The sequence below is a fragment of the Netta rufina genome (genome assembly GCF_964035555.1).
Source record: "Netta rufina genome assembly, chromosome: Z".
Lineage (NCBI taxonomy): Eukaryota > Metazoa > Chordata > Aves > Anseriformes > Anatidae > Netta > Netta rufina.
Window position 1 is genome coordinate 64,543,501 of NC_140126.1, and position 22,918 is coordinate 64,566,418.

Sequence of the window (22,918 nt, forward strand, 5' to 3'; positions counted from 1 at the left end):
CTTTTTGGTGGTGGCTTATGACAGAGGTGTTCTTGGATCAGTGGGTAGATGAACTCCCAGTGCTAGCACACTGCTGACAGGTCTGCTTGCAGTCTGTGGACTGGTCCAGTGCTGGAAGTCCTGCTGGATCTCTGTGTGAGGCTTTGTGCCTGCTTGCCCTCCAGAAGGTTTGTCTTCATGTATCCACCTGACAAACTACAGGGTTTTGCAGTGAGGATGCCATGACTCAGTTCTGGCAGGTACTGGATATCAAATGTAGTATCAGCTCATCAACAAAATGTTGGTCACAGTTTGACTGAAAAATGAGCAGCAGGGCTATTGCTATGGATGTGTCTGAGTGGGCAGGAGTTGGAGAGGGCAAAATATTGTACCCTTGGCGATCACAGCTGCACCAGCACTTGCTGTAGACCAGTAAAGTCCACTTTGCCCAGCTTCCCAACTCCATAACATTTTTCCATTTTTTCCATTGCTTTTTATGATTTTTTTCAGATGAGACAACATGTCTGTTTGTGACACAAAGCACATATGCAACCACCACAAATAGATTTTTTTTTATGCTTGTTAACTTTTCAGTCCAATTGTACTACTTTAATAACTTATTTTGTAGAATCATAGAACAGCTTGGGCTGGAAAGGACCTTAAAGATGACCCACTTCAAAGCCCCCCTGCAATGGATAAGGATGCCACCCACTAGATCAGGTTGCCCAGGTCCCCTCCCATCTTGTCGAACAGGGCTAATACACTTTTTGATGCTTTTAGCTAACTTACAAAATGCAGTCATATTTTGGGGTTCTTCATTATTACCCAGGTAATGACTTAGGGAGAGTCTTACGCTGGGGAGCTGGCTACAGTGGGGAGGACCCCTACTCTATTTTGATTTCCGTGGATGAGGCAGACGACGTTCTTATGGATCGCTGGACTATCCTTTTGGATGCTGAAGAACCTGCTGATGGTGCGGAGAATGGTGTAGCAGAACCCGAGCCTCCAAAGGTGAGCTGAGCACTGTTCAGGTTCGACTTTTAAGAACTGTGGTTCTGTTGAGAGTGATGAAGAAGATAGGTATTAGCACCATTTAATCTTTTATTGCTCTCCTATCTAGTGCTTGGGCCTTGCTGAGCTAATCTGTGGTGAACATACCTTGTGTCTGGATCTAGTGCTTCAATTTGGGTAGGACTGGTTGGTTGCAGAGCACGTTTCTTCATTGGCTGGCAAAAAGTATCTGAGAGAAGATCAATGGAAAGATACATGAAGCAGGAGCATACCTATTTGCTTTGCTTAGGAGAATACATATTTCTCAAGTAAGAAAAACTTTCCAAAGAAAGCCAAATGCCTTCCAGAAGACTAATGAAACTGGAGTGTTGACCAAAAATAAATAAATAAATAAATAAAATTAAAGAGACTACTTTTGATCTTTCCTGTTACAGATTAAGTGACTATAAATAGCAAAAACATACAGGAAGTAAATCCTTCTATCAACTTATTGCCATTGGGTATCTATATTTGCAGCATCTGTTTTACATTTTTGGAGTGAAACAGCCTTTCCCTTGGTTTGTATTACTTATTTCTGTGCAGGAAAATAAAAATGTTGTTTGTAGGTGGTGACTTCAGAGCTTTCTGTGTACACTAGTTCTGTTTATTTTATCAGACAAAACCAAGAAATTGGATAGAAAATATATGGCAAAAGTAAAGTAGAAAATTGTAATAATGGTAGCTCACGTCAAAGATTTTAGTCCAGTTGCTGGAAAACCGTAGGCGTTGTGTCAGTGGGAGAATTTAAGTTGCTCTGCTTCTAGATATTTTTAACTTGGTGGAGGTGGGTTGTCCTGCTTTTGTCTGGGACCAAGTTAATTTTCCTCCTATTAGCTGGTATGGTGCTGTGTTTAGGATGAGAACGATGCTGATAACACACTGATGTTTTTAGTTGTTGCAGAGCAGTGCTTACACAGAGCAAAGCCCTTTCCAGGTCCTCGTGCTGTCCCACCAGCGAGGAGGCTGGGCGTGCACCAGGGGCTGTGAGGGGACACATCCAGGACAGCTGGCCCAAATGGACCACCAGGATGTCCCGTACCACGTGGCATCATGCTCAGCAATAAATATAAATACAAAAAGGGAATCTTGTTTTCTTCTGATTCTCTCCCCCATCCCACTGGGCGTGGGTTGAGCAAATGGCTGCGTGGTGCTGAGCTGCATGCCAGGTTAACCCACAGCACGGGGGTAGATTTTGCCCTGAGTGCCTAATGTGGTTTTTAAAGATGAAAGGTGAGAGAATCACAGGCGAGGATAGAAAAGCTGTGGAATGAGCTGGCAGGCAAAGGAAGAATCAGTAGGAGAAAGAATAGAAATCTGTAAAAAGTTGCCACATGTAGAGCTATTTAAAATGCAGTTGAAAGGTGAAGTCAAGGTCATCTAACATAAGATGAAGTTCAGGAACGGGATCTTCCCAATGACATCATGATAATTCCCTTCTTGATGCCAAAAATAGTAGTGGTGTTACCCTTCAGCAAGTCTTTTAGTTATTGCATAGAATCACTTGGAGAAGTTGGGTTGTCTTTGTTTCTGCATTTACTTTTATTTCTGCCCTTATTATACCTGTTTCTAGCAATTAAGATTAAATTTTTAAGTTTCTGACAGTTTGGAATTAATAACTACATGTATCAACAATTCTTTGTACAGCTTTATTTTTAGTGCAGTGTTTCTGGAAAATATTTTCCTAAATCTGTCAAGATGTAAATGACTTGGAAGAATTATCTGCAACTCTTGCTTTTGTTGAAAGGTTTTGGAACCTCTTTATTTATAAATGTAAGCCTTGAGCAAATAATACAACTTTTTTTTTTTTTTTTTTTTTGACAGATTGTACAGATGAACAATTACTGTGGTCTTGGCATTGATGCAGAGTTGAGCTTGGACTTCCATCATGCTAGAGAAGAAGAACCAGGGAAATTTAATAGCAGGTAATCCTGGGGGAAAACAGAGGTGAGGGATAAGTGCTGTAGTACAATATAACTTCCAACTTACACTAAGGCTGATAATCTTGCTACAGGTATTCACAAATAACATTGCCTGAGGTAAAGCAGACACAGGGAGGAATTAAAATACCCATGAACTCTTAGATGCAGAATTTGTTTGGCTTTTCTTTTTTCTTTCTATTCCTTTTTTTTTTTTCCCCAAGAGAGAGAGCATCAGAGCAGTTTTTGTAAGCCCTGTCATTATTATTCAGTATACAAAAATTTCAATGTCCAATTCAGTGAAATTTCAAGAAAGTGGAAATATCTGTTATTCAAAGCTTATAACAGGAGGGGAGGCAGTGCTGGTACGTGAATAATAAACACATCATACGTTTCCAACCCTTGCTTAGTGGTGTGTTAGCATCTGCATGCTGGTAATAGTGATTTAGGAAAAAGTCTCTGCATCTCAAGTGAAACAGAGTGATAAAAAAGGTGTGAAGAGAAACCTCCCTCATTCTGGCATGCAGATCAATCAATAAGAGTACTTCTTTTTTTTTTTTCATTAATCACTGAAAATGATGAGGAAAAAGAAAAAACACATTTGTTTAATTAAAGAATAGCTCTTTGTAGAAACTGTTCTTGACTGCTCTTTATTCCCCTACATTTGTGAATAAATGTCCTCTAAGTTGTCCCTTGGTTGCCAGAACAAGCTATTACAACTACACAGTATTGCAATCCCAACTATTAAGAATATTTTCTGGCCAGGTATGAGTGTAATAAAGTGAAACCTCGCCTGTCTATCAGTGTAGATGTTGCTCATACACTTTCTAAAAATTGCATAAAATACTGTTTATGGTATGTAAATTACTATTAGGACAACAGGCACTGTTTTTTATTTTCAGTCCAATGGATTAAAAACAGCATGGGTGATAAGTTTGCATACAGCAGTGCCTGTTTTAGTCCATTAAATTGTTCTGGATTTATTTTTGCAGTGAACATAAGTAAATCAGAGTTATACTCATTCCTTTGAAATAGACTACTCTGACTTTGCAAGGCTACAGCACTTTAGAAGATGTGTCCTTTACTTATTGACTGAGTATTTAAGAGTTATGCTTGGACATTTGTTTCCCTATGTGCTTTTAATCTCTCAAATCTTTACCAGCCCATAACGTGCAGCATCAGCAGTGTGATGAGCAATGACTCGGTATCGTTCTTGCAGACCTTCTGCAGGTATATTGTTATGGTGCAAGCGTAGTGTTTTTGTGCAGGAAAGAGGGGGTGATTTTTTTATTTTTATTTTTTCAAATCTGAAGGGCTGTATGTTTCTGTGAGTCAAGATATGGGAAAGAGATATGAATTCTGAATTGATACTCAGGTATGGTTTTGCAGGGGACAAACAGGTTGTGCAGCCCAACAGTGCCTATGAAATCGGGGCCTTTCAGAGAGCCATGTTAAAACTGTTGGCTTTCCCCTTTCCCAGGATATGCAAGTGCACACTTGCTAGCCAAATTAGCATTTTTTTTTTCAATAAATTAACTAAGAAGCATGGCTATTTAATGCTAAATGCAACAGCAGCTGGCATATGGACAGGCTGCTCTTGTATGCGGAATGGGAAGTTTCAGGTGGTGGCAACAAAGTCTGCATGTTGCAGAGTCCATTGGAGGAAAACAGGCTTGTGTGTGCTTCTGATTTAAGACCTTAGGCTGGTAAATGTCCTGAAATCTGTGTGCTTTCTGTCCTCACGCTGTAGAGTGTCTTTGCAGGCTCAGGACTCCTTACCTTGGGCTAGCAGATCACAGCAAAGTGATGACTTCCCTGCAGGGAGATCAACACCAAACTTGCACCACAGAGCAGGCAGAAGCAGTGTATGTTTTGGCAGTGGTGGCTTCTCATTGTTGAGTGCCAGGCATTATGATTTTTATTTTTTACAATATAAAGCTAAAGATCAGGGCATCTGCCTTTATTCCTCAGTTGTTGTGGGATCCTGGAACAGTCTTTAGAATTGCCTGTTAGGGAAGAGATCACATTCCTTTGTGTCATCCAAAATTGGCAGGATGTTTCTGTGACAGGCATTCTCATGGCTGTAAGATTAGGCAGAGAAAATACTTTGCACAATTTAATGCAATTTTAAAATTGTCTTTTGAGGATACAAAACTCCTCTTGGTGGGGGAAGGTTTGAAAGTATTGATTGTTTGATTTGTCAGTTCTGGATTTTAAAGTGCTGCAACAGCTGGTGTGTCTAAATTAGTTTTTTCTGTGTTGGGCGTGTTGAAAGTGAGCCTAGTAAAGTTTGTTCCCTGTCAGTAGGGAACAAACCTTAATAAAATCACCCAAACAGAGGCTGATTATTGGCTTTTGCAGTGGTGACATCCCCTAGGTAGGATTATTAAATTGCAAGACTAGACGAAAAGTGCTCACCTTGTTTTCTTTGATCTGCTTTCCATACTCTGTGATGCAATTCAGAATTGCAACTCCCTTTCAAGAGATGTTTCCTAGTAGTTTATTAATGATCATGGGAAAAAGCAGTTCATCTAAAAATGCCTGCTGGCACACAGAGTTCTTATCCAGCACCTGTAAATAAAAGAGTTCCCCAAACTTACCCTCCTGCGTATGCAGCAGTGGCAGGAGCTGTAAAGAATCTGGCTTTTTGCATCAGCTCACTTGGCTTCTTAGTGCCTCCTGAAACCTGGTTTCTTTATTTGGATTTTGTGAAAGCCTGGAGAGTGCTTATGGATGGGTCTTGCTTTCTCTGACCACAAGAGATTCTTGCTGCTTGGGCAACAACCACAGAGACGGTTCAACTTACAGCATAGTTGATGGTTTGGTGTCTCCCTGAGTCTATGGAGACTTAGTCATGGGCTTGTTAAAAGAAAAGGGTGTTTTTCAGTTTGGTCTTTCAAGAACAAACACAGGATTGCGATGCTTGAAAACAGCTGTTTACCTTCCTAGTCCATAAAACTGGTCCTATATAGGATCACCTTTTAACTTTATCTGTTCTGACTTACTCAATTAGCTAAACTGCAGTGTCAGTCCAAGCTTTTGAATGCCTTTCTGGTAGGGTGTAGCTTTATGGGTTTGGCCAGTGGGGCATTAAGTAGTATGTTGGCTATATTTGTAGTGCATCGTTTGTAGAAAAACGAACTGATGGGTGATTCCTGGGCTGTGTAGGTCAAGTCCGCACACTGGTCTGAGTAGTAGGATGTTACTTTGATATCCGTGCTCTAGAGAACCTTCCAAATAATTCTGGGATGACATCATGGTGCAAGTGTTGCGGCTGAGCTGCTGCAGAGACTCACGGGCTCCATGGGGATGGATGACCTGCATATAAAGCCCTTCCCTCCTCTTGTCATCCCCGTCAGTCATTCACAGCAGTGACTGCAACGTGAGCCTTGCCTCCAAATCGAAAACTCAAAGTCCCTCAGCACAAATAAGGTGTTGGAGACTGCTTCAAATACTAGTTCTGTGATTCCTGCCTAAGACTACTGTCAGTACAATGTATGTAAACAAGGGTTTGCTTTAGGAAATTATTCATTTTTCTACCAAGTGGGCAAGTTGGTATGTTTTTTGCTACTGCTAGCAATGGGCTGACAACTTCCACCTGGACTTTCCCACCAAATCGTGCCATGCCCGACACGTAGATGCACCAAGAAGGGTGGTGCCTCTGTCTAGTAGTGTACGTTCAGAGTTCACCCTTCCAAGCTCAACGAGCTGTTTTAATTGCAAAATCTTCCAGTCGCCTTCACAACCATTAAGTAGGTATTGGCATAATAACATTACAGAAATCAGTTTGTTCTTTTCTGGTCTCGATGTCCTAATAGGATCCATAGCTGAAATGGAATACGTGTGCAAAAATAAGAGTAATAGTATTTGATCTCTGACAGTTTTTACACTTCGTTATGTGTCACAGGGTGCCCTGCCCAATGTATCCTGTGGACCTCAGAGGCCAAATCTTTCTTAGAACTCTTGTAATTCGGAACAGTGTCTGCACTTCTGTCACTGTGTCATACTCTGCTAGTTTCTCAAGGCTTCTCACTTCATGCAACTAAAGTTTGTACTTCTTGAGGATACTTAAAGTATTTTGTTTCCTACCTGTTTTATTTTTCAGTTGCTTGTAATGCATTCAAATCAGGCTTAGCATAGACGCATCTCTTGGTCTTGTCTGGAGTGGAAGCATATATTAAATGGTTATCCCTCGCCTATCATTAATTCAGTGCTGTTTAAAACTGTTGGCACGTAGGATAAATCATTCCCAATGTAATAACTTAAAAGAACTGAACAGTCTCTGTCTGGAGAATTGACTGTAACCCACATGCTAAGTTGGCTGTCTTCCCCACTAGAATGTCTGCATCATTCAGGCATAATGCTAGGGACATTCTGCAGAGCTGGATTCCAATGACACCCATGTGTTAATAGGGCCAAATAGTCAAAATTCATGCTTTTTCTTTTAAGGTTGTCCTGAAGGCCATGTATCCAAAGGTTACCGTTACAAAAGAAAAGAATATCTGCATTTAACTGGCATTTGTTTACGTAACTCTTCAAATGCTTTAACGTTTCAAGGGATGCCGTAAAATCTTCCTAATATTTTCTTTACTCTAAAATTAGGTGTGTTAGAGCTCTGTCAAAAACTACTAATCATGTTTTTAATTTCTACAGCTGAGTATGGTTAAATGAACTAGCAGTATGTAAAGCCCAGACTCGGGAGGGTTTTCTGCCTTAATTATTCTACCATTGCATGATAAATCAGTTAAAAATGTTTTGTGACGTCTCCTACATCTTAATCAGTAATACAGTTTTTCAGCACAGAAGTTTATTTTTCAAAGAGGTATTGCTTCTCCACATCTCTGCATCTCCCCATGCCTTGGCAGCACAGTTCTTCTAAGTAAAAAGTATATGAAGTAGTTTGTGGCTTATGCTTTGTTTCTGCAATAAAAAATTGAAAAGCTCTTTAAACATACCCACTAGAGGACAATGCTATGCTAGCACATGTTCAATGTAGTACTGTAGTACAAAACAGTACTGTTCTGGGGCTTGCCTTTTAGTTACGTGATGCTTGTCTGCTCCTAGGTTTCACAACAAAGGAGTTTATGTGAAAGTTGGGCTGCAGAAGATAAGTCATACCAGAAATCTTCACAAAGACATAAAGCTTCAGGTGGATCAGCGAGAGGTGGAGTTGCCAAGTATAGAAGGACTCATTTTTATTAATATACCCAGGTAAAAATGAGAGGAGGGATCTTCTGTAGATGCATGTTTGGATGTGTGCATGGGAAAACTGCTTGGTGCTTAAGCATCACTCCTGAAATTAAATGGTCTGGGCTGATAGGTGACTGTTCCTGGGTATTTTTGATTATTGCCACACTGTGGGTTTGCAACTGTGCCTAAGGAGCCTGGCTCTTAATACCATTTTAACATTGCTTTTCTTATCCTTTGAAAGTCACAATCTCACTCCGAAAAAGGTGGTAGGTACTACCTCGTTCTCCCGGTGCAAGCCCCTGTACATTTGCTATTTCTTATCCTGTGTCCTAACAGTAATTTGGAATGATATCCTCATCAAAGGTACGTGTGGAGTTGGTGATGCTATTACCCAGGGAGCTGTGGAAAACCTGCAGCTCAGGAAGCTGTTGTGGGCGCTGGGGCTGTACTGACACCAGCAGGGAGGTGAAATTGCTGTTCTGTGAGAAAGAATGGCAGTTCTTTCAGAAACCTGCCTTCCTTGAATTTGCTGGTGATGAGTGACTTTTTTTGTTGTTTGTTCAGTAACAGCAGGTCATTAGCGTTGCCATACTACCTTCTTCAAATAGACTCTTAACCTTAAGCTACCTGAGAATTGTGGAGAAGAAAAGATCAGGATTAGCACTGAGCAGTCTGTGCACCAAAAGAATAAGCAAGTGATTTGAGTAAGGAAGGTCAATACTGCATGAAAAGCAATGCCGTGTTAAATTGTCAGAAGCAGTTGAAGCGATTGAAGTGCAGGAACACCTGCTTAACTACTGAGTTCTTTCAAACGGGAAGTACTTATATCAATCCTTCTTTCACTCCTCAAAGATCTGATCAGAAGTCTTTCAGATTTTAGAAAAGCTTTTCTCGCTCTCGCGGTGCAGGAGAGCTCAGCTGTCTCCCTCTCACTGGTGGGGAGCAGAGCGCCCAGCTTTTGAAGTCTGACAGACCAGACATCCCTGGCGGGGTGGTCACTGTGGTGTGTTCTCTGCACAGCTGGGGGTCTGGAGCCGATCTCTGGGGCTCTGACAGCGATGACCGCTTTGAGAAACCACGCATCGATGATGGCCTGCTGGAAGTTGTTGGTGTGACTGGCGTTGTTCACATGGTAAGTTAGCAACCAAGCGAGAACAGAGGAATGCATTTCCGTGAACGAGTTGAATGAGCCTCCCTGGTAAATACATTTTCTCAGACTCGTTTATTTTCGTAATAAACAGTACTTTGCAAGTCCACTTGCACCATTGCAAGTGCCTAAAAATAGGCAGCAGTGCTAGAGTTACACCACTGTTTGATCAAGCTCTTGTTTTTTTCATGCAAAAATGGTTGCAGATCGTAAAGAGAGTTCATGAGCAACATCAGCTGTCTGTGAGTGAATAAATGTTCAGGAGTTTAGCTGTAACTGGTATGCCCTTCCACAGCCCCCAGCGCCCCTTGTAGCCTGTGTATTAGCCTGCTTTGAAGATCCATATTTAGGTGCCACGTGACAGTAGATGGAAAGGAAACTGAAGAAATCTGTGCTAGGATGGGAAGTATGAGAATTGTGAAGTACTCATTAAAAGAGCATGGGAAAATGCTTGATGCAGGCTTTGAACTAAGGCCTTAAACACACATGCATATATGGTGCATAAATATACATAGATATGGAACACAAATACATGAATGCATAACTACCCTTTATCATGGCGTCAAAACCAAATAGTTCATAAGATGAAAGCAATATTTCATTTTAATGTCATAAGAATGCCCACTCTTCACTTAGTATGTGCACACAAAATCTGGACATACTTCAAAGCAACCAGGGCAGAGATGCTTTTTAGAGAGGTATCTTTATAATTATCTGCCACAGGCATTCCAATACCTGTCTCTTAGAATCTGATACTTAATCCAAATGCTACACGAAGCAGATTGTATACCAGTTATGCAAGGAATATTATCGCTCAATCAGTGTAGCTTTCATTCTTCCATGTAGTACGTATTTTTTAAATGGCCTGCTGTTAGCAATGCAGTCCTGTGGAATGATGCGTTATTTTTGTCTTTTCTTCGTATTTGTTTCACTGTTTTAAGAAATCTGTGCTGAAAAAGTATATGTGGTCAGGTAACTAGAGACAACAAATCCATACAACCACCAAAAATGGAAAGGTGGGTACTTAAAATTGTTTGTGCAGCTCAACCTTTGGTGTCAGCCAACTTCACGGTTTTGCAATTTAGTTCTTTTAAGGAAGATAAACATAAATTTTTCCACTAGGAGAAGTAGTTTCGTAGAGATCCTTGAAAGTTTTGTTTTGTTAGAAGCACCAAGGAATGAACATACTGCTTCAGAATATAAACATTAACAAACTGATGCTCTTGTGATTTTGTATTAAGATTTTTACCTGTATGTTTGATATGTGCACATGTTCCCCAAGACAATTTTTAGCAGCAGAGTTGCCTTTGCATCTTTTTTTTTTTTTTTTGTGGTTAACGCTGATCCTACTAGCTGAAGATGAATATGGAGTTGGATATTGTAAATCTCTGTCTCCCTGATTTATGATAATGTGCTTTTAGATTTTGGCATTTCACGTGCACCAGAGTCTGTGTGTATAGTTAGTTGTTTTGAAAAAGTGTTTACTATTTTATGGAGGAGGGAAGTAGAAGCAAACATGACTTTGTGAATGCATTCTCCTTTCCCAAAATGAATGTACAAGTGATTCCACTGTGTAAATTATTTCGCCTCTGGCAGCTTGCAAGGGGATGTTATGCTTCATGCACTAATTAAATGATTAATTTTGCATCAGTAAAAGCATCCTATGCAGATTTTGCCTAGGCAGTTCTTTAGCTTGAAACTTAAGACATCAGGTAAGAAAAAAACTGTATCCACCCAGTTTAAGGGCAGCTAGTATTTGTGCTTCTTTGTTCACTGGCATGTTTGATAATCCAGGCTTTTACTTCCTAACAGGGTCAAGTCCAAGGTGGTTTTCGATCAGGCATCCGCATAGCCCAGGGCTCGTATTTTCGTGTAACGCTCCTAAAGCCAATTCCAGTTCAAGTTGATGGAGAGCCCTGGATTCAGGCCCCAGGACAGATTATTATTTCTGCTGCTGGACCAAAGGTAATGACTGTAGGTTTGTCTCAGAAATCTGACAAATCTTTGTTTCTCCAGTGGATAGTAATATATTATCTTGCTCATCAGTTGTGTTCTGATGCTTAACCTCAAAGGAGCTAGTCAGCACAGTGTCGTAACTGCTGGATAAATACACAGCCTTTTATTCAGAGAATGGTTTGAGGACCCTCTCCACTGGGTCAGATGAGGCTTGTGTTTAAGAAAGTCATCCTCGATAGTCCTGAGCTTCAGCCAAGTGACTTAATTTGCACTCCTGTATTGAGATCTCCAGGCAGTATTGCTTGCTCTGAAACAGATCACAGTTATGGAGCCCATGGTAGCACTGCAGTGTGTAAGGGACCAAACAGCCTGCTGGCTGTGCTGGAAGAGGGACGATCTGTCAGAAAGCAGCAAAGGAAAAAAGTGAATACTGGAGGAGGAAACTCCGAGGGGAAAAAAAGAGTCTGTGGAGATAACTGATGTCTGTTTTTCCTTGGTCTTTCAGTGTATATACAGAAAAAAAGACCATCAGCTGCTTAAGAATTAACTTTTGATATTGAAATTGTGAAATAAATGTTTTGCAATGGTTGACTCTGGTGTGCACAAGTCTACAGATTCATCTGCTACCTTAAGGACACCTTTTTAACTCACAGCAGTTTGTTGCTATGGACAAGACATATCCCTACAAGGAGGGCTACCAGAAAAATAGCCATCACAGATGAAAAATGAGAAAAGAGGGTCATACCTCAGATGTTTGGGAATATGTTAAACTTTGTTCTTTTCCTGCAGGATATTGTTAAAAAGAGAGAAAGAAAGAACAAACCTAAGTTGTCCTTCCAGTAAGAAACATTTCTGTCTTTAAGGCTAGTGACTGATAGCGTTACCCGTATGTATGTGTATGTATATGTGTGTACATTCATATATATGCACACACATTCTTACACTTCTATATGCATGTACCTACATGCATATATATATATTTATGTAAAAATCAGTTAATCCTAGCACTTTACAAGGATAGCTGCTTCAGCCAGTAGTGTATTTCAATGTGTTTCAGTTGCAGTTCCAACATTTTGCTCATGTATTAGTTGCCTTAGGTCTGCTTATGTATATCTGACTACAGATATTTGAATTCTCACTCACCTTCTTCAAAAACTTTCCGTTTTAGGTACATATGTTGAAAAAGTCCAAGCAGAAACAGAAAAAAACTGGAAGCCTGAAAGAGATGAGAGTGGATAGCATGGCAGTATCTGAAGGAGGACGCTAAGTGGAGACCTGTGCTCGGAAGCGAAGCAGCACAACTACTGTAGATACTGAGATGGTTCAGTAAAACTGGGTGCAGACAGCTGGTGAAGAAGGGTTGCTTAGGAGCGTGCCTTTCATTGCATTTTAACAGTACTGGGTTCTGCGTGGTCTTTGAAAGATAGTGCCTCATTGTTACAAATAACTATTATGTACCACTTGCCTCATTTGAGATGTTTACTTTGGGTTGCTTTTCCATAAATCGTTTCCCAGTTTTTAATATATATGGAACTGAGGCCAAACAGAGATTCCAAGATGCCGAGATTTCTGCATCTGTGTTCGCAGAGACTCTTCCCCTCCTCCCAGCTTTTTCTTTAAGAAAATCATTCCATAGATAAGTTTTGGTGTATCTTTCCATAAATGAAAATGTGTTGTTTTAAATTAATGCTCATAGTAACCTCCAAACCAAAAAAAGGCAAAGACATGAGCTGCTGAGAACTCCTTGGATAAGTCCAAATAACATAGCTGAAACAGTACTACCGTAGAAGAGAAAAAATACAAAACACAGGAGAGATGATTTCTATAAAAGGAGCCCCGTGCACTGGGAAGAAAGAAAGTACTAGAACAGTTGAGTCAAAATATTTCAGAGAGTTTATTTCTACAGCATTTAGACTGTGTGAGTGAAGGGGAAACAGCTTTTAGAGCAAGTTGTCAACTGAAGTTGATAATAGCCTGTTTTAAAGAACATTTGAATTTCAGCAGCTACCACTCTAAAAAATGAACAAAAATACCTGAGGCAGTATTACATTATACTGACTGTTTTCTATTGCTGAGACCATTATCTTTGACACCAGGCTTTGCTTGCCTTTACTTGTGTTATCTCATTTTCGGTATTTGTCAGAGTTGGACTGTTACTTAACAGCAAGTTCAAAGACTAAAAGAATTGTCACTAATTAGTGTAAAACAGGTACCATTTAGTGTTCAGTAAAGTGAATTTGCACAGTGATACAGTAGAGCTGAACTGACATACTGAAGAGTAACTTCGCTGAGAAGACTGAGGAGATGTTGTACCATGCATCTAATGTTCTGTAGGCTTCAGAAAACTGGGGATGTGATAGCAGTCATGAAAACTCACTGATCTAGCCAGCCTTCTTGGGTCTCCTGTGGGTGGTGCTAGCAGCTGTGGACCCAGCTGACTATTTCATCTCACTGGGATGTGTGTTTGCTCCTCAGAGGTTTCCTCTCTCGTCTCCTGTGAGACTGAGATCACTTCTCTGTGCTTACCCACCTGCTGAAGACACAGGGATCCAGTAGTTTTCAAGCTACCTGCTGGAGACTGGCACTAGGGCTGATGTGGTGGTCCTGTAATGTGCTACATGCATCTGCTCCCCGTGGCTGCGGTCATGTTGGTCTTCACTGACATCTGACATCTTTACTGACATCAGTGCTGGTTTTGTCTTGCTTTGGTCCTCCAGTGACTAACCTTTCACTGCAGGTCAACATCATAACGGGATGCCCTCTGAGCACAGTTGGCTGTGTGTTTTTGCCACGTGTGTGCATTGGCTCCCTGGAGCTACTTCAGCTCTGCTGGCATGGATCAGAGTCCACTTAGCTAGCCAGGGTGATAACTTGTCCTCTGTTGCATGGTAGTAACGAACCTGGCTGTGAATGACGTGGATTTGTCACTCAAGTGGCAGCTTCAGGAAGGTTCCTCTTGTTAGCATGTCTAGAAAAACATCTCCAGCTGCTTCAGGAAACTTCACTATACCTTTGAAACATGCAAAAGCCATTGTCCTGTGTTGGAGACCATTATGTGGTTAGATAGTTCTTGCTGGGTTTGTTGACATCAGTCTGTACTCTGAGCACTGTGCCATCTCCAGCAACATCTGGTCATTACCTGTGCTTTATATTTTCCAGTTACGGTACAGACATGGGTGTGAATGTGGGTACTATAAAACATTCATCTGTAGCATCAGACAGAGCTACGCAGCTAAGGCTATAAACAGAGACGTAACAGAGATGGAAAAAGGGCAGCTGCCTGCAGTCTCTCCTTGCTGCCCAGTGATTCCTTCTGTTAACAGGTGCCTACTGTTGTTGTAGACATGCATTTGGAGGACTCCTCTTTCCACTGGAGCTTGTTATTTCAATTGTAAGTCTAATTTTTAGGAATTATCTTCATGTACTACCACATGGACTACAACTTACCATTATTCACCATGCAAACTAGATTCGTGCTGTGAAGGAAGTAGCATGGACAGTACAGGAGGAGGTAGTGTGGACACTCACCTGGTCATTAACCATGGCATTGTCTCAGCTTCAGAACCTGGGCAGCAAGGATTAACTGGAGCTCCTCTGGCATCCTGGTACCAGCGTTGCAAGGAGGAAGGGTGTGCTGTATTTCAGGCTATGCCTTCTCAGGATGAAGCTCACAAATTAGAGAAGAAATCTTAAATACATCGCTGTTTGTAGTTGTCCAGAAAGCCAGAGAAACTGCTTTTTGTCCTTGGGGTAGTTGAAAAACTGAGTGGTCTCCTGTATGGTTGCTGACTCAAAGATGGAGAGGAAAACTGCTAACTCTTTATTACAGATAACATGCATAAACTTTCAAGCTTGTTGGTACTGGCTATCTTCTACAGCCCGAGTAAATAAGCCTGTCTGACTCTGTTTTTCAGACAGACATCATCCTGCAGCATGTAACTGACAGTGTTCATGTTCTTGGCTCGTTAAAGGCCTGGCTGTCTGTCTCTGTTGCTCAGAATCTGTTCTCTCAAATCACATGAAACTCTTGGGCCAGAGTATTTTAATCACAGGGCCCCTCACTGTGACATGCCCTTCCTTCCATGGGGATTTTCCATACCTGGAGCGCTGTAGGAGCCTGTCTCAGGGTAGCAGTGTGTTAGTAAGGCAACACAGAAATATAAACACATTCTCCTTGCAACTGTCCAAGGAGATCCTAGTGGAAGATATGGAGGCTTTTAGTTTTCTATTCTCTTTCCCTTTTTCCATAAACTGACTCCCACATGTTGTTTGAGTAGATGAGTGCCACACTGGAATGAAAATACATCTTAAGAAAAACACACTTGGCATTTAAGGTCTCTCCACATCATAGAGTGATTTTTAGTACGTTTTGAAGACAAAACAGATTCCTGGGTGGCGGAGATAGGAAAGCTCTTGTAAAGTTTTTAAAAGAAGAAACTCTCTGTTGAATGTCTCTATCAAGACATTCCAGTTTCTTGGTACTGTAGAGGCCAGTATATCAAGGGGATCATACCTGTTTTTTTGGTGTTTGTTTTTTTGCTTGTTTGTTTGTTTTTCTGGCATTTTTCTCACACTGATTATCTGCAAAGGCCTAGTATTTTCTTCCACAGGAGTGAGATTTCCTTGAAGAGAGGTGATAAAACTCCCCGCAGTTATTAGGAAACATTTTGATTTAGCCTTCACGTTGAACATAAAACAATGCAGTATACTTGACATCACTGCGGGCTGATAGATGATTCTCAGCACTGAGTGGAGAGAGGAGCACTGTGTGGGTAGCTGGTGTTCACACGGCCAAGTGCTTTAAATAAGGCAGTAAGAAAAGTACTGGGAAGGAGGCTCAGTTCTGAACAGACAGCTGTTAATCAACATCTGGGACACAGAATCAGAAAGCATAACCCACTGACAGGGCAAGACGCAGGCTCGCTGCTATCACCTTCATCCTGCCCTGCCTTCTCAGCTCACCTGCAGACGGTGGCAGGCACACAGAGCAGCACTAGCCTCTTTCCTGATGAGCTCCTGGCTTTTTATTTGGCGTCTTACTACACTTTCCTAGCATGGGGAGAAGAGGGGTCCTGAAAGCCAAGGTTCATTTCAAATACCCCACTGTCACAAACAAGGAAGAAGGTGGTCAGTTGGTTAAAATCTGCTTTGATGGGTGAATACATCACCTCTGTCTTGAATTTAAACCTAAGTTCAAAAGCTTATCCCTGAGATAAAAACACTACTTCAGAAAACTTTCTGTTTTTTCTCCCGTGACTTTTAGACTTGATTGGAGTAGTTTAAATTGCTGATGCTTTCATTGCATTGATTTTTGTATGAAACTGGGTTATATTACCAAAAACACTTTATTTCTATACATTCGTATCTGTGTGTGTACATATATGCATATGCGTGTATATGCACACACCCTTAAAATAGTCTTCCTTGTATTTCCATGAAAGGAAATGGTGTGTGGTTTTGTGGCTTTTGCAAAGAGCACTCACTTCTGGATCTTTCTCTCACCAGTCGTGGTCAGAAGGCAGGGCTTGCTTTCTTGCTGGTCCCACCGAGGCTCTCAGCCCACATTTCTGAGGGATGTGTACTTCCCGACATGATAGCAATATAGTCAAAGCACAACTGTGTTTATAGTATCTGCATGTGTACACTTTGAGCCCCTCTTACTTTTTCTAGGTTTTAATCAAGTCTTAGTGTGTTTAAAATCAATGGCAATGCCTGTTGCAATGTTCTAAAAACTAGAAGCTGCAGCATAGTCAACTTCAAGACTTAGATAAGGAACAAAACTAAATGAACTGTTCCAGACAATTGCTCATTAATCTTCACAGTTACCCTCTTCAAAGTATTGTGCAGATTACAGTTCTTTAAAGAGCAAATAATGTACTGTGTCAATAATGGTCTGATTATCAGCTCTGTGGAATCGCTGAGCAGCCAGGCGTGCGCGTTACCTTGCAGCAGCCTGCTGGCATGTAACCACCTCATTTCCAAATGAAGCCTCGTTCTGAGGGAGGAGAATGTAAGATGAACTTCTGCAACACCTAAAAAGGACTTACGTTGGAGACAGAACAGATGCAGCTGCATGGGTGTTTTGTAGTGTGCTCTGACTGTGTGTGCAGGTACGGTGTGTGTTGCATGGCCACCTACCCGTGCTCCAGCACTGAAACTTGAGGGTGCGCTGGCGTTGTGCCCTTGAGGAAGCTGCCAGGAGATAGGTGTCTCTCGATCTGCACCACGTACCTCTCCCTTGCTGCCTTGGCGTGAACTCTGCATTTTCCTCTCCTGCTAGGCTGCCTTCCTGCCCTTTGGGCCCAACCTTTATACTGACACTGGTAACAAAGGCGTGAGTGAGCTGGTTAAAGAAAAAAAAAAAAAAAAAAGGCTGGTGAGGTTGTGCAGAGGGCAGGGAATGGAGATCCTGGTCTAAAACTCCACTCTAGCTATTGGCCTTTAAGCTGTTCATTGATTTCTGCTTCAGCTTCTACTTCAGCCATTTTTGCAGCTGTGCGGCAAACATTCAGCAACTACTGACATGCCTGGGATTCGTGGTGGCAGCACTGCCTCCATTTTCAGCCCTTGACCTTGTATTCATCAGTGCATGTATCACTTCACAGACTTTTTGCACTTAACAGTAAAAGCAGGTTGGATAGTTTTAGGGTGTGGCAAAATTGCAGTGTTTGTACTTTTTTTGTAAATATGGGGATGATTCTACAGATATAAAAATGCACTTTCAGGTAATGATGAACACAAGTTTGTAGAATGCAACTGTTTAACGTTTCAAGAGTTTCTCTGACTTGCAGTGTTCCTTGATCCCCAGCTCTGATACTGTGTTTTCAAAAGCTCTGCTTGGGAATGGGAGGTGGTGTCTTCCCCACATCGCAGTATGTATTTATATCTGACTGACTGAAAGTTCACATATATTTTTAAACAATTACGAATTGGCTGCTATTCTAAGATTTAGGCTTCTTAGTCTGATTTTATAATGCTTTAGAGTAATGTTAAAGTTTATTTATAATGTCAACATTTACTGACTTGACACCTGGCTTGTAGGAGAAGTCCAGCTCAAAGCCTTTGTTCCTTTGCTACTTACTGTATTCTTGAACAGAGTAGCCATTGTAAGTATGGAATGCAGTGAAACAAATGCAATGTATTAGTCTTAACACGCAGTTAGACCAGCAGTTTCAATGTTTACAGGACAGTGACTATTGATTGTAAACCTGTACATGTCAGTTGAAACAGTGCATTCCCTTCCTGCATTCTGGAAGCGCTGTTTCTGCTTCCCATGACAATTAATAAAATAGTTGCCTTCCGGTTTAGCCTCCTAGCTATGTCCCTGTAGAAAAATTTAAATGTGGATTATGACTTTTCTGCCATTGATTCGTAGGGCAGACTTTGTACTGACACAGGTGTTGTTACTGAATGTGTTTTCGAAAAGATTGACTTTATTTTTTGTGAAGATAATTTATCAGAGTGTTTTATAAGCAATTCAGTGTTGTTAAAAGGTTGTTCTGAAGTCTTGAAATAAATGTATGTAGATATCAAAGATGTATCCCAAAGCAAAGTATTTTTAGTAGGACACTTACTGGTGTAGTTACTCCTCTGAGCTCTTCTCGCAACACACCCTTTTAACATGTCACTGTGGCTCAAGTGTGTTATTTAGGAGAAGACTTGATTTCGGAAGATGTGGCTTCATGTACGTTGTGTGTATCCCGTATCACACTTCTGGCAGCAACTCCAAACGTAAACACCAGCTATCGAAGGCTGAACTTTTCCCGATACAAACCACTGTCAGATAAGGAGTAGAGAGCCTGCCCTTGTGCTTGACAGCAGGAATGCTACATGTCTGGTGACTGTCTGGCCCTTCGAGACATCTCTCGCTGTCCACAGGATATGCCACAATTTGGTCCTTTTGCTTTCTGAAGGAAATAAGGCATAAATCAGGCCCGTCCCTGTGTCAAACAGTTACAGCTTGCCTTGCCGTGGCATCCCTTTCTTTGTGCTGCTGACCTTGCCAAATTGGGTAGCAAGAGGTGCTTGAAGAATTACTGAGTATTTATTGTGTACTTTTAGGTGCTTATGATGCCTTCACTGCTATTTTAAAAGAAAATTGTGGGGATCTGTATCATAGCAATAGCTGTATAACTCCAGCTTTCTGAACATGCCAAAAGCAAGTAATCCTTGAGATAGTTTAATTATCAATGGTGTAGATAGTAGCAATCAATACCTTGAATAAGCTGCAAGTTCTAATTAATAGGAGTATCTCTGCTTTGAATGCAAAGCATCACAGAGGTTGTCATGTAGTGTAGATTTCAGTGTCCCTCCTACTTATAAACCACTCATCACGTGTTAACTCTTCTCAAACTACAGCTTAAGTAACTGTGGTTTTCACCTCTGGTTAAATAAGCCAACTTCAAGCAGTTTTTCAATGAGTGTTTTAATATCAAGATACTCTAAGATGTTTTACAGCGTTTTTGTGAATCTTCTAATACATTGTTAATAAATCAACTTGGCCCATCAAGCTAAGGTAAGCTGACCACCAAACAGTTTAGCTGTTGTCTCGTGCCTATTCTTTGTGCACCTGCCTAATAATACTGAGAAAACAAAGTGTAAGCATAAGCATTCAAGTGCTCGAAAGCCTTCCACATTGTGTGCCTCAAACTAGTAATGCATTTTCACATTTACTTGTGCATTGGTTCAAGAAACAGGGTTTTGATGATGTAACTTGTTTCTCAGTGTCTGCCTTGCAAATCACTATGCTGTGGTAATTTGTCTACAAATAGCATACCTAATCTACTAATTGGTTAAAAAAAAAAAAAAAAAAAAAAAAGTAATTTATAGAAGATGGACCTTCCTCGTATATTTAAACATCTGTTTGTCCTTGGGTTGTGTTTGGAGAACAATTCTGTATATATTTGGCAATATGTTTGTGTTTAATTTGACTGTACATTTTGCACTGATTTGAAATTCTGTATTCTAAGTATTATTTACAAGTTCCAGAGATCTATAACTAGGATTTGTCTGTGAAAAAATACAGTATCTGTTCCACCCTGGTTGTCTGTGGAGTAGCTGTGCTTCTTTGAAGATGGTGAAGTACACTTGGCAGGAGGGAAACGTGCCTGGTTTCCAGCGGGCGCTGCTTGGGTTAAGCATTCTGCAGCCTCGCTGTGTGAGGCCGGGTCGTGCTCCAGGCTGGGTGTCGGGAGGGTGGCTGCGTTGTAGCAGCCTGGTTCCTTTCTTAGGTTTTAGTTGCTACAATGATGCCCACACTGCTACATGCACACACTCAGCAAGGGTCGAGCACTTCTGGAGCTGTTACTTCTAAGGGAAGCACTGTGGCGGGACAGCCCCAGCCTTCCCTGCAGCTCCTGGCCTGCCTCTCGTGGTGTCCATCACGTTGGCATCTCCACTTCGGAGGTCCCTGCTCCATCAGCCCTTTCCCTGGCACGAGGGAATTGTTTCTTCCCAATTTATTGAAAAATAGGGGGGGGATTGTGCTTGCCCTAGCGTCTCAGGGTGCACCTTGTTCGTGCAAGCCAAGAAGCTTCAAAGTAGCTACAATCACATCTAAAAAGCATGTATAGTATAACTTGATTCAGGACTACTGTCCCGGGAAAAGATGACAAGCAAACAGAATACTGTGGGGGAAAAAAAGAATTAAAAAAATAAAAATAAATAAAAAAAAAGAAAAAAGAAAGAAAGACATTCTCATGACATAATCAAGCTGCATGCCTACCAGCTTGCTTTAACAATGGAAGGGAAATGCTCCTGTCTCTTCTACTGGGAAAAGCAAAGACACATCTTCCAATTATTCAGGTTCAAGTGGTGGTGTGGCACACTAAAACATTGATTTTCAAATTCTATCCACTTCAGCTTTTACACGTATGTTTACAGCTGCAACCCAGCACTTATTTCAAATATGCAATTGTGGGAGCTAGCTGGGGTGTCCAGCAGGTAGAACACATGTACCTCGAGGACCAGGGAGCTCTCTGTGGGTGCTCAGTGTGGGGCCGTCCTTCCAAATGCTGCAGGTGGGCTTGTGGCCAACATGCAGTGAGCTGGTGAACTTTCTTCAGGAGCCACGACCCAAAATCCATCCTTGTGCATAGCCCTGGAAAAGAAAGAGACATCAATTTAACCCTCCAGTAATGGGGAAGAAGCAGGCAGTGATGAGAATGTGCTCCTCCTCCTCAGCAAAGCACTGCTAGAGGCTCTGGCATCACACCTGCAGATATCTCCCAGGAGCTGAGGGCAATGCTCAGTGCCAGCCACATGCAGGGAGGTCTCTGAACCTTCACCCAAACCCAAACCAGAGTGGCAAAGGGCTAGAGGAGGGGCAGGAAAGAAATGTGAGTGGAGGAGCTTCCAGGTGACCCAGAAATTCACTGTCATTTGTGGGTGTTTTTGCCATGGACTCCTTTCCAGTGAATAAAAAGAGGGGAGAGTAGAGTGGGGGTCAGAAAACCTGTGCTGAGGAACTGCGCAAGGACAGCCCCTCACCCCAGGGCAGCACGGGGCATGGACCAGCTCTGTGCCTCCAGGGCTGTCGTGGCAAGTGCTGGCACTGCTGTGAGGACAGTGCTGCTCAGTCTGTGCCTGCTGCTGAAGAGCCTGCTCAGAGCCAAGGTTTCTGGGCGTGCTGGTCACTCCTCTGCTCACTTGCAAACTGGCTGGAGACCAGCACCTCCTGGCTCCAAGCAGCTTTCCTCCCTCCTGCAATCCCCAAAGCCCACGCAAGCAACCACAGCAGCTCCGGAGGCACAAACATCCCCAGCAGCAAGGACATCAGATGTGGAGCTTGCTGCTCCTGCTTCAAGCTGGCCAACCTGGAAGAATTAACCCAGCCACAAGCCACAAACCAGCTCACAGTGAAGGCCATGCTCCCACACCTCACCAGCAAAATGGGACAGCTTGGCCCTTCTCTCCATCAGCCTTTGTCTCCTCCTGGTATCTCCACCCTACTCACAAATCCGCGTTAGCCATTCCTCTCCCCTTCTCAGTCCTAGGGAGAGCTCTGTACAGTGGCTTGCTGTACTTGCTCTCCTTTTCAAAGAGCTAACAGTTTTTCAGGCTTCCTCAGGTTTTAGGTGAACACGATGTGGATTTTTTTTTTTTTCAGTGTCTTTAAATTTGTAACCGTGGTGTGTCAGCAGATCTGGTCATAAACTTTAAACCCCAGCCTGCTATAACCTGTCCAAAGTCTCAGTTGCACCTGCCTGCCGACGGGGTTAGTTTCTGTTAATTATAACTACTTGCCAGCTGTCTGCCAAGTGTTCAGCTGAGTGCTGGCACAAAACGAAGGAGTGTCAATGAAGTACCGTGACACCAAAGCACGGACCTTAATTCTGACAATTCTTTCTTAGGCATAAACAAAGCCGCTCTTGTGCTGGGCACAGCTTTGTGAGCTGGCTGCCCAGCTAACTGCGCTTGCTGTTACACTGGAGCTTGCTGCCCTCTTGCTTTCCGACTGAGGATAGCCAGACCTTACAGTGGTTTATTGGAGGCTTTCGGGAAACCCTGCCTGGCCCACCGGGTGAGCCACTGCTGCTGGTCGAAAACACTGTAAGAGCAATGGTGGACTGTAGTTATGCAAAAATGCCTATAACGTAACTATTCGGTCTGTGGGTGTGTAACTTAATCTATTTATTTTATTTATTTATTTACTTATTTTTCTAAAGTCCTCCTCCTCCAA

At 42.0% G+C, this 22,918-nt stretch overlaps 1 protein-coding gene across 3 annotated transcripts in view; it reads left to right on the forward strand.

The window, feature by feature from the left end:
• The window catches only part of DGKQ (diacylglycerol kinase theta), an 89,233-nt gene extending 68,966 nt beyond the window's left edge, over nt 1-20,267 (forward strand). For all 3 annotated transcript variants that reach the window (XM_084305471.1, XM_084305472.1, XM_084305473.1), the window contains 6 exons: nt 809-990; nt 2,851-2,951; nt 8,010-8,156; nt 9,156-9,267; nt 11,095-11,247; nt 12,407-20,267. In XM_084305471.1, coding sequence (XP_084161597.1) covers nt 809-990; nt 2,851-2,951; nt 8,010-8,156; nt 9,156-9,267; nt 11,095-11,247; nt 12,407-12,505 — 794 coding nt within the window. In that variant the 3' untranslated portion in view covers nt 12,506-20,267. The remainder of the gene's footprint in view (nt 1-808; nt 991-2,850; nt 2,952-8,009; nt 8,157-9,155; nt 9,268-11,094; nt 11,248-12,406) is intronic.
• Nucleotides 20,268-22,918: the final 2,651 nt, after the last annotated feature.